Source organism: Amphibalanus amphitrite, unplaced genomic scaffold (assembly GCF_019059575.1).
Source record: "Amphibalanus amphitrite isolate SeventyFive unplaced genomic scaffold, NRLGWU_Aamphi_draft 000328F_arrow, whole genome shotgun sequence".
Taxonomy (NCBI): domain Eukaryota; kingdom Metazoa; phylum Arthropoda; class Thecostraca; order Balanomorpha; family Balanidae; genus Amphibalanus; species Amphibalanus amphitrite.
Window position 1 is genome coordinate 530,500 of NW_024881823.1, and position 12,233 is coordinate 542,732.

A 12,233-nucleotide genomic window follows, 5' to 3' on the forward strand; every position below is an offset into this window, starting at 1 on the left:
ACTGCAGCAACAGCCTCTGACACCGCTGTCCCCACCTCACCTGCAGCCTCGGGAGCAGCATCTGCAGCAGCCCCCTGCACATGCGTCTGCTGGTGAACTACAGCCGCTGCGTAGTCAGCACCAGGTAGCGTTGGGTCCGTTTCGGACGGAGAGCTGGCCCTGTCTGTCAGCCGGGGGATCAGGCCGGACGGAACATTTCACAACCAGCGCCCCATCATTCGGCAGCGTCCCTGTCCCAAACGGTAGTGGATCCTGGTGGGGCCAGTAACTGCCCATCTGGAGAGGCTGATACGACCTCCCTGAATGATCGCTTGTTTCGCGTCGGCTGCTATAACTGCGAGGGAGCATTGAGCGCCGCCGCTTACATTGCCGTCCTGTTTGAGTACTTAGATGTATTGTTTCTCTCCGAGACATGGGTATCCTGTGCCGAAGCAGACCTCCTGGGGGATGCCCTTAACTGCTACGATGTTGATAATGTACAAATATTTCAATCGTTTGCGATGGAGACACCTCCAGGCGCTGGAGAAGGGCGCCGGCGCGGCGGGACAGCCATGATATGCAGGTGTGATGACTCTTTTACGTTTGCTCAGATTGAGTGCGAGTCGTCTCGTATTTTGGGGCTCCAAATAAGCAGCGGTGGGCTGCCAGTGCTCAATGTTATAGGCTGCTACATGCCGTACTTTAGTGGCACTTTTGAGCAGTTAGAACTGTATAGAGATACGTGCGCGAGCTTGGACTCCATGATGTGTGAAATCAGACCTGCAGCGCCAATTATGCTACTCGGAGATTTTAACTGTGCTCTCCCACGACTCCCACTCGCTCAGCGTCCAGCTCAATGGTTAAGACTCCATGGCTTTAACGCATTTAGCCGCGAGTTACAGCGACTTCTGGACGCACATGACTTAGTAACGGCGGAGTTCAGATTTAGTCAGTCACTAGACTAGTTATACGTATGAGCGCGGTGGCTATTCGACACACATTGATCACATCTTAGTACCACATGACTTCATTTTTAGTCAGTTGCAGTCTTGCCACATCATTCAGCCATGTGTCGATAACTTGAGCCCACATTTACCTCTGATTTGCACACTATACCTCACAGTAAGGCGGTGCCAGAAGGCGGCGGGGAGTGCATTTTCACCGGCTCGCACGGTGTTAAACTGGAGCTGTGATGTTCGGAACGATGAATACCGTAGACGTCTAGCCCAGCTTCTGGTTTTGCGCAATCCGGAAGACTTGGATGTTGAGCAGCTGGACAGCCACCTGACGGCATCTATTCATCGAGCTGCGTCCGAGTCCGGCTGTTCTCGCCGCTGGAAACCGCCAAAGTCTTGGTGGACTCCGGCTGTCTCTGCAGCCCGTGATCGCGCTCGGTTTTGGCACCGATTGTGGGTAGAGTCAGATCGCCCACAGCTGACGGTGCTTCACAGCTGTTTTCGTGCTGCACGGCGAGATTATCGACGAGCTCGTGTCGCAGCCGCACGAGCCAAGGTGGACGACAGCGCTCGTCTGATGGCAGCGTTTCGCCGTGACGGTAACGTAAAACAGTTTTGGCGGCAGGCGCGGATACAAGGGGGGGCCATGGGGGCCATGGCCCCCCCTTGGCCGATTTTTTTCAAAAATAAAATAAAAAGTTAAAAAGTTAAAAAGCTGAAAAGGGGGCCTCCTGAAAATAAAGTGGCCGAAATCCGATGAGTTTTTTTTTAACCTACCCACTTAGTTATTTCTTAGAAGACTAGCTGAGAAGACTTCTTTGTTAGAAGATTGGTAAAGCTTTTCATAACTTGGAGGTCTCTTATACTCACAGAGATGACCACTTTTACAGGGCCTCCTAACCTGCACAGAGGGCCTCCAAGCCTGCACAGATGTTGAGATGTTGCCTGAACAGCTAGATAAGCTCAATAGACGCAGTTTTTTTTGGGGGGGGGGCCAACAAGTGGGAAGATGGGGCCTCCAACAGGTGGGATTATGGGGGGGGCCTCCTGGTTTCTAATGGCCCCTCCCTTGGAGATTTTCTGGATCCGCCCCTGTTTGGCGGCAGGTTGAGAGAGCGCGGAGAGGCTCAGCTACCCCTCGTGCGACACTCTCGGCTGATGATCTTGCTGACCACTTCAGCCTCACGCACAGGGACGGTGACTCTGAGGGGCTTGCAGCTGAGCACGAGACCATTCATAAGTTAGTAGACGCATATAGGACATCTGCGCTTGAAGCACCGGGTCCCAGTAGGATCATAAGTGCCCGTGAAGTAGCGGGCCTTATAACGGAGCTAAACAGGAATGCAGCTCCCGGCCCTGACGGTGTCACCGCCGACCATCTTATCCATGGCTCTTCACCAACGCTTCTGGACATAATCGCTCTCCTCTTATCTGCCAGCCTGGCCGAGATGCGAGTACCGTACAGCTTCCGGCGAAGCACAGTGGTCCCACTTATTAAAAAAAGCAGCTTGGACCCAAACTGTCCGGATAGCTACCGACCAATTTCTTTGGTGTCCACGGTATCAAAGCTGCTCGAATTACTGCTTCTTCGAGAAATCCAACTTTCTTTCCGACCTTCAGACCTACAGTTTGGATTCCTTCAGCGCCGGGGCACCAGAGAGGCAACGCTACTCGTCCAGGAAGCGGCTGGCCACTATTTGTTGCACGAATCCCCGCTGTTTGTCGCTAATCTCGACGCTCGTAAGTGCTTTGACCGAATATGGCACGCTGGCATCCTACTTCGGGCTAAAGACTACTTATCTCGCCGAAGCTGGCTGGTTTTAGCCTTCTGGTATAGCGACCTCTCGGCACGAGTTCGGTTCGGAGGTTCTATATCGGATGCGTTTTCCGTACGACGAGGGGTGAGGCAAGGTGCGCTTCTGTCACCATGCTTGGCCAATATTTTCTTAAGGCCGCTGATACAGCAACTGGACGCTACCGGCCTTGGTGCAATGGTCTGTGGTAAGCATGTCCCAGTAGTGGCTTACGCTGATGACCTCCTAGTCATGTCGGGGAACGCACTTGACCTGCAAAAGCTATTGGATTCTGTCTCAGAATTCTCAGTTAGCTGGAGGCTCGAATTTGTTAACCCGGTCCCGAGCGCAACCAAAAGTCACTGTTTCATTTTCGGTGCTGGTCTTTTAGCCCAGCGACCTGAGTGGCACTTATGCAACCAGTTGCTCACGTGTAAGGAATACACTGAGCACCTTGGTGTTCAGCTGCACCCGAATCTTCAGGGCCGAGTGCACGTAGATGCACGCGTGTCCCGTGGACGAGGCGCCTATTTCGGTCTCTCCCGAGCGGGTTTGTTCAGCTCGCAGCTCCCTGGCCCTGACAAAGCTTTCCTTTGGCGAGCCATAGTATCCCCGACCCTGTTATTTGGTTGTGCTCTGTGCCCTCTGGGACCCGCCGACATCTCTCGTCTCGAGTCCTGGCAAGCAGCAACAGTCAAAGCTGCCTTACGTTTGCCATCCAGAGCCCACCACACAGCTTTGCTCGCTGCTCTGCACATACCGAAGGTACAGGAGACTCTACGTCGCCCCATCATCGCGTGCTTCCGTGATGCGTTCCGCGAAAATCACCGCCTACGCCAACTTCTGGTTGCCAGCCTGGCCACTCTTGTTCTTGGGGATGCCTCATCGGGACACTGCGCGCCTATCGTTAGATTTATGTTCATCGTATGTGGGGCCAATATGAGTGTGCTTCTACAGGTTGCTGGAGGTCATATCCCACCTGAGATTATGTACACCCCAAGACCCCCCTGTGGAGTCACCGACTCGCTCAGTTGGCTCCTGGCTCAGAACACTGGGGAGGCATGGGCACTAATACAAATGATATTAGCGCCACCCATATGATAGTGTTATGTTGTTTTTGGTATGCCTATGGTTTGGTGTAGGTATGATTGTGCATATGTTTTCTGGCGTATGTCTTGTGTGCATTGTGTATGTTTGTTATGCCCATGCTTGTCTTGTCTCTAGACGTAATACAATTGATGATGATGATGATGATGATAGTTAGACGATTTCTAAAGTGTAACATGCAATATACATGGGAGGAAATGGGTCTCAGAAAATATAGCTCGCCGAATGACCGTCATAAGTGATATCTGTCATCCAACATCACCTGATCTGAATCACATCTTATGATCATTTTCACATTCACGTTTCATTTTTTCATCATTTTCACATTCAGCACATTTTCAGCATTCACGTTTAATTAGGTACATTACTGACATTGTATAAGCATTTCGAATTGCATTCTGGACTGGCCAGTAAATTGTGAAACAGCCTATTTTTCACTTTTGGGGGAGCCGGCAAAATGTTCCGAACTATCAGATATTTCCTCAGAAATGTGCAAAATCCTAAACAACTCGAGACAACATCTTAAATAGGATTGCCCCAGCTTGTGTCGGAGAAGCGAAGCATAAAAATGTTTCTTTCCTTTTCGAACAAGCAAAATGTATGGAGAATAATTTCTCTATCGTTCAACACTATAACCGTCTCGATCCACCAATTCCACCGTTCGCCCACCTACAACCTAGTAACCCATATAAAAGACCTAAATAGAACTTGAAAGTTGGAAGGCATCAAAATAAAGGCATGCAAAGCATGCGCAACAGTCTTGGCTTCACAGGAACAGTGCATTGACTTCTTCAAAGTCTGTAATAATGCATTGTCATGCGGACACGGTTTATTATACAAGCCCTGATGGGCGACGGGCTCAGTTTGTACAGTCATCCCACCACACTATGATTCCCACAGAGACAGCTATTTTTTCGCCGGCGCACAGTGGGACGGCACGGGCTCTTGTGCGTGCTGTTATGCAATATGCATATGACGAATTTTAGCCATGAATATTTATTAGCAAAAGGTGGGCACTGTGCAAAGAAAAAATCGGCTCAATGCGGCTTTATAGTCACATTGATTTTAGGATGAGACCATTCGATCAGAAATGGGTTAATAATTTAGGATCCACGCATTTAGTGTTCACAAATCCTTTGATTCGTTTAGTTTAGTTTGTATCCACACATCCCAAGCGCTGCTAAGTAAGTGCTTAGTGATTTCTTATACCTACTCTCGATATAAAATTCCACCTGGATTGAAAGAAATTGATTTTAAAACGTATTCATATTGGGATGATTGAACCAGCTATAGCCTTGTGTTAGCGGAGAAGAATATAAAAAATGGGTTATTGCAGTAGTCATAACAAGTCAGTAGCAATGAAACGGCAAAAACAACTTTTTTAGCACAAAGCATATGAAATCATAGGAATACGCAAATAAGAATCATTTCGATCATTTTGACCATACAGTGCCCCGGTTTTGTCCACTGTGCGGTGCTCCCGTCATAGCGCACACATGCGACCCGGCCTCACGTGACCGGCGCACCAGCCGGTGCGTTCCCAGCGCGTGGACGGTCATCCCGGCGTGGTACGATCGCACCTGTGCGCGCGTATAAAATGGTCCTAAAATGTTCTTCCTTCATTCAGCAGCCGCAGTTGTGTGCGGAAGAAGCTACAAGGTAAGGCACCGAGGAGCTTTAGTAGACAAAATCAGGCTCAGACCAAATCAACTGTGGCCATTCGTATTATAGGTAAATGCCACAAAGGTGACGTTCAGGCGGCTACACGTGACAGAGTATGCCTTTTTACCGAGTTCGGGGTATTTGAAAACGGCATGAATCGAAAAGTCGTGGACTTTTTTCTGGCCCCTTTACTTTGGATAATTATTTGGAGTAAGAATGGCTACTTCTAAAATGTCTATTTTGATCATCAGTTTCTAAGCAAGTGGTCCGAAAAACAGCTATGTAATTAGTTATGCTTAAGTGTACATCGTACAACTTTTCCCTCGGAGTTGACCAATAACACGCACATCGTTTCAGAGGACAAGTGTCCCATCAAGCTTCCGAGATGTTTGCCGCACTGCTGCTGAGTGCGGGGCTCGCCCTGGCAGTCTCAGCTGAGCCGAGCGTCACCACCTACAACGGGGGAAAGGTGCCCACGGCCGGAGAGCTCATCTTCGAGGACAACTTCGACCAGCTGGACCTGGCCACCTGGCAGCATGAGCTGACCCTCTGGGGCGGCGGTGTGAGTACAGGGCGGGGGGCGAGACGTTGTGGAGTCTGGACTGGGTGAATGTGGGGTCTCCACTCCCAACAAATTTCTGTCTGTTTAGCTCTATAGGCCTCCAGGGTCGCCACGAGCTCGGAAGGATGTTGGGGTTTGGTGGTGGAGTGGAAGGCATCTGGGAGATGCTGGAGCGTGGGTGGGCCGGGCCTCATGACGAAATAACTATAATTCAGATGTTCTGAAGACATTTATAAATCATGCATCTCCATGATTCTTTTAAAAGCGTTTTGACGTTTACGGTATAAACCCCTTTCACATAGCATTATGCAATTATGCGCTATGCAGTGTCCTTAAAACATGTCTCCTTGTCCTCAGAACAACGAGTTCGAGGGATACAACAACAACCGCACCAACAGCTACATCCGCGACGGCGTCCTGTACCTGAGGCCCACCCTGACGGCCGAGCGCTACGGCGAGGACTACCTCTACTCGGGCACCCTCAACATGCACGGTGGCGCGCCCTTCGACCAGTGAGTGGCATCGGGGGACGGAAGTTTAGTCGTTTAGTTGGCTTACCTGCAAATAACATTCCTCACAATAAGTAAATTCACGGAAAATGCTGAATGTGCACCGCCCAACAGTCAGCAACAATTCATCACTCTGTGTTGCTAGTCGCCAGACCATATAAAAACAGGATTTCTGTCCAATGTCAAATCGAAAAAAAACACGATACTTTCATTGCCATCTTCTTTCCCAGTCGACGAAAGCGAAAGAAATGCAAAAAAGAATTGCATAACTGCCTTAAAAACGTCTCCGTTCGACAAGTATGTAGTAGGTATCCCCAAATCTATATATATATATCACTTCAGACTGTCAATCTCAACGCACACTACCACCAATACACCGTGAGAAGCTGTGCATCTGTTCGCGTGGTAAAATTCCGTGGTACTTATATCAGCGTGTTTGAATAACGTAACTTGACATCTGTAACGGGCCTTACATAACATGCTCAGCAATCAGCACCAGTTTAGAATTTAATGGGGCATGTGGTATTGTTACAAAAGGCTTTTGTGACATTGGATCCCAATATAGAGAGGCATTATGCCGGGTCCACTTCAAAGACCATTTGTCGGGTCAGACCGATATGATAAACAAATCGTCTCATTCAGTTCCGGTAACTTGGGAAAAAAATTTATACGAAATTGTAATTTCTTACACGCTGAAAATTGAAAGTATACTTCACACTTCGCATGATTCTCTCGTAAGTCATAGGTAACCCTTCTCTTTTTCCCTCAGGTGCACCAACCCGCTCAACTACGGTTGCGAGCGTCAGGGCAGCTACGAGCACATCCTGAACCCCATCATGTCGGCGGCTATGCGCACGCCGCTCTCGTTCAGCTTCAAGTACGGCCGCGTGGAGGCGCGCGCCAAGATGCCGGCCGGCGACTGGATCTGGCCCGCCATCTGGATGATGCCCGTGCGCGAGGTCTACGGCAACTGGCCCACCTCCGGAGAGATCGACATCGTCGAGAGCCGCGGCAACCGCGACCTGCTGCGCCCCTCCGACAACCTCCAGATCGGTACGGAGCGGGGAGGTTTGGGGGGGGTCCCGTCAGCATAAAGACATATGTAATGAAACACAATCATTGAGATAGCCAAGAAGTTACGATGTGCGAGTATGAGTAAGGCATGCAAGTGGTTAGTCAAAAACGGCCCCCGCCGAAGTTAGTTGGTAGCACTGCTGCTCCACGGCGTACATTTCCTACCAGCCCATAGGGTTTACATGTTAAATGGCCTGTTTTCGGCGAGCAATATCTCGGTCAACCTTTGAAGGAATCAATGGTTCTTAGTCTCAAATGATAGATCGATGAATTTTCTTTCGACAATTCCTCTACCATTTTTTACGAAACCCAGCCGATCTTCTACGGCGTACAGGGTAAAGATTTCTCTGCACGCCAGCACCCACGATCCGCCTCTCCGATCGTCGGAGCGCGGTCCTCGGTAGCGCAGTCGGTAGCGTACCGGACTACGGATCCGAGGGTCGTGAGTTCGAATCCTGGGAGCGCCGCATGATTTTGGCTAGAATTGAATGATGTAGATTCTTAAATGTTTGCATAATCAATTATTAATAGCTAATAGAATGAATCTGCCCACTAATCGGCCCCTAAAACCTGTTATTTAAGAAATTTAAGAAATGAATGTCACGTGCGCGTCATGACTGCCAACCATAAGCGCTACCATATTCTAGTTTGAACTAACTTTTTGCTAGTCCCGACCACATATAGTAGGTTTTCTAGTAGTTATACTAGAAATTCCTACCAAAGTTCGTCCTACCCGTCACTCAATATACCCTGAGTCAAAAATATCGGTACATCACCATGCAGGAGGCAGGAGTACGCAGTTGAAGCTTGCTGAGTCCTTGCTAGATCGCCGAGCTCGGCAGTCGGCCGTGGTCCATCATGGCATAGCAGTCAGATAACTCGCAAAAACAACCACCGGCACAGCCACCGTATATGATCAATCACTAGCCACCACTGCCCGATGTCCACCCTGACACCAACAGCTCACTGCTCACCCATCTAAAGGTCACAATTATCACCAACTCTTCACCAAAACAGCTCACAACGAACTCCCACGCACAACCACATCACTCGCCCCGCTCACCGCGCTCAAACTTCTGCTGCGACGCGGTAGTCAGCTGTCTCGAGTACCGCCGAACGCTGATTGGTGGAGATGTGAGTCTCCGGCGCACTACCCTCCCCACCCCTCCCCCCAGCCGGCGCGGCGGCGCATCACGCCTCAGGGAGGGGAGGGGCGGGGCGGGGAGGAAAGACGACACACTTGGATCCAATGTCAAATGTCAGCCTTCAGGAGAGGGGAAACTTGAGCTGGGGTGCGAGCCCGTGGGTTCATGATTTGTAGCATTTGTGCCGCCCTCGAAAGAAGTCCGTTTTATTTATAGCCCCGGGCCCGTGAGTTAGGGCGTCAAAGCACGTCAGTCCGTCGACTTTCTCCGTTAAAACTCACAAAAGTCCCCAAACCAACATATATAGTTCTGCCATAATTGTAAGCATGAATTATGCATTTAAGCATTTGAGAACATTTAGAGCATAAATCGTGCGTTTTCATTGTGAAATATTACACGGATTTTCAGCGATCTATGTTTTCGTTCCAGGCGTGAAGCAGGTCGCTTCCACCATGCACTGGGGCGCCGACTTCCCGTCCAACCAGTGGCCGCGCACCCACTACGAGCTCAACGACGAGGCCGGCTTCGACGCCGACTTCCACGTGTACGGCGTGGAGTGGACGCCCGAGGGCATCACCTTCAGCGTCGACGGCGCCGACATCGGCAACGTCACTCCGCCGGAGGGCGGCTTCTGGGAGCTGGGCGAGTTCGATCAGGACACCTGGAGGGACAACCCGTGGCAGGGACGCTCCAAGATGGCGCCCTTCGACCAGGAGTTCTACCTGAAACTGAACGTGGCCGTCGGCGGCACGGGCGTGGCCGGCTCCGGCACCTTCTTCGAGGACTCCTACATCAACGGCAACGGCGCCAAGCCGTGGAACAACACCTCGCCGACGGCGTACCGCGACTTCTGGGAGGGTCGCGACCAGTGGCTGCCCACCTGGACCGGCGACGACACCGCCATGCAGGTGGATTACATTCGCGTCTATGCTCTGTAAGGTCGCCTCATGTGGCGAGCGTGGAACCGTTGATACTCAGCTGGTATACAAATGAGTGGTAACGCTTATCGTGTGCTCCTGCTGTCGACGGTCCTTACTGGAGCCCATGTGACACATTTGCGAATGCGTTGAGTCTTGAGGGTTAAGTTTGTTTTAATGAGGGCGTGTAGTGTCGCAGAACATTGATAATTGTAATTCATAACAATCTCGAAATGGATTTGCTACGCGTTACTGTGTTCGAAAAATAAACACAAATGAGTACTTACTTCTCGAAGTTTTTAATCGCCGAGCATTCTACGGCTCATTTCAATGATATAGCTGCAGTATAAAACTAATATTTATGACAAAATAGTGAACATTTATCCCCCCTTAGGCTTAAATGTTACTGCAATATGCACAACCAAAAAAGTGATCATCCATACAACAAAACAGCTTTTGGGACAGATCACAATGCAATCGCACGTCACTATCCGATAGTTTCTTACCACCAAACCGGAAAGCCGTTTGCTGTCCGGTGGTCTCACGCGTTAGCGGGGCGGTCCGGTTCTGCACGGTTCCGTGACCTGACCCGCAGCGCGGGGCACGGGTCCGTGACATGACCAGCAGCACGGAGTCCATTACTGCCGCCCACAACCCTCAGTCTTCTCTGTCCGTTTGCTGTTGTCGCTCTCCGAAGACTGTGGGCGACCACCGTGACCGGCCAGAGTGCAGTTCGAGGTGGGTTCGTTTGGGGTTCACCGGCGTGACGCCGATCACTGACACCGTGGAGACGGGTGCTGTCGTGACCGACTTCAGTGGCGCGACCGAGTCGGCGAAAAACCCGCTGGGAACGCTGGTTTTTATTACCGGGTGTGAGGATCGTGTTGGTATGATCAGAAGAAGCGTGCCTTCTCACGAGCTCATAATTTAATGATGATACTGACAACGATCTAAAATAGAATGAAACTTAGAATAGCGAACTGAACTTTGAATGAGCGAAACAAGCAACAATAACGGACCTATAATTAAAATGAAATCCTAGTAAAGAAAAAAACTTTTTAATGTCAGAAACCTTAAAGTAGACGCATCATGACTCGGCGGGAGTCCATCAGCGACTAACTGTGCGTGGCCAGTCAGTGGTCGATGTGCGCCCCGACCGCCGGGCTCGGCCCAGTGACCACGCTTCAGGCGACCTCGGACCCCCCCCCCCCCCCAATTATGACTCGATGGTCATTACACCGCCTGATGTCTCCGGCCTTCGTCCAAATAACATGACGCCATACGCTGGTCCGGGTCCCACCCATGTTCTACGCAATCTCTTATGGTCCAGCCCTGAACACGCTGGCAGACCGCAAGTCTCAGGAGGGGCATTTTGAGGTCTGGGCTCCCCAAACGTCCAAGGTGCTTCGCTCGTGTCGTCACTGGCAGTCAATGCCTGAAGCGTGGAAGATAAGTACCTACGGGAAAGCAGGCTGTCAATGATGCATCGTTCAGCAAGAGTTACAAACAACGAGAAACAGGAAAGGGTACGGCAACAGAAGGAAAAATTCATAGCCTATACCTGGTATATATTTCCCGATTCTTATATGTATTAATATCACAACCTTGAAGCAATAGGTAGGTACATGAGATAGGTAATGCTTGGATGCAGTGACATCCTGGGAAACGTGTCGGCTGGACCGTCCGGCATAGACAGTTTACCCCCAGTCAGACGACAGTGAGTAACTAGTGGGAACAACATCCCACTATGCAGAGCTAAATGGCATTCAGAGCCCGGATCTTGGATCTCCTGCGCTCAGTTTTCACTCTTTACGGTAATTGTTTGTGGTCAGTCGCAGAAGTTGCTTTGAAGGCCAGGTGAAGTCGGTAAACGGGGTGGGGCGCATCCGGCTATGTGAGCACTGGACACACTAAACGTTTGCTGGAATTTCTGCCGTTTATATATAATATAATTTCCTGGCTGTGTGTAGAGGTCTGAAGTTGTGGATTGAGCTGCAGTTAACAAGGAATCTAGGATGGCGGGAACCACGCTGTTTAGTGTTTAGGACGTTACCAAAAAGTTAAAAGGCATTTTTCAGAGCAGAATCTCTTTTTTTTTTGCTCGGTCGGCCTAGTGCCATTCCCGAGCAGGGCCCGATTTCACCAAGTGAATATATTCCATTACGGCGGCGTATACATATTCACTTTTGGCATATTAGGACATATTCAGTTTCACCAAACTTCGTAATGGGATACTTATTCAAGACCAAGACAAAGTATGACTGCATAAGTCCGTCGTTTTTTGGCATACTATTACATTTGAGGTACCTCTGGTACGCCGATCTGCTTTTTCAACAGCTGTTTGCCGAGTTTGCTGGCATTGAAAGTATGCTACTTTTTGTGGCATACTTTGATAAACAGCTTGGCATATATCAATTTTTTTGCATGATAATGTTACAAATTTATTGACTTCGTCGATACAACGTATGATAAAAACATGCCACTGGCTACGCAAAAAGTTTTAGAGGTCATAATGGTTATTTCTTGCTG

General features: G+C 49.9%; 1 protein-coding gene across 1 annotated transcript; it reads left to right on the plus strand.

The window, feature by feature from the left end:
• The first annotated feature begins 5,409 nt into the window (after positions 1-5,409).
• Positions 5,410-9,990, plus strand: LOC122388619 (beta-1,3-glucan-binding protein-like). Its single transcript, XM_043379825.1, has 5 exons — positions 5,410-5,494; positions 5,855-6,059; positions 6,417-6,571; positions 7,338-7,621; positions 9,217-9,990. The coding sequence occupies exons 1-5, from the start codon at positions 5,433-5,435 to the stop codon at positions 9,723-9,725; spliced, it is 1,215 nt and encodes a 404-aa protein (XP_043235760.1). The 5' UTR covers positions 5,410-5,432; the 3' UTR covers positions 9,726-9,990.
• Positions 9,991-12,233: the final 2,243 nt, after the last annotated feature.

What these genes read in the sequence shown, in the direction of transcription:
- LOC122388619 (XM_043379825.1), top strand. Translation starts at nt 5,433, where the DNA reads ATGGTCCTAAAATGTTCTTCCTTCATTCAGCAGCCGCAGTTGTGTGCG. An exon ending in TGTGCGGAAGAAGCTACAAG is followed by an intron (nt 5,495 to 5,854) that starts GTAAGGCACCGA and finishes ACATCGTTTCAG; the next exon opens with AGGACAAGTGTCCCATCAAG. An exon ending in TGACCCTCTGGGGCGGCGGT is followed by an intron (nt 6,060 to 6,416) that starts GTGAGTACAGGG and finishes CCTTGTCCTCAG; the next exon opens with AACAACGAGTTCGAGGGATA.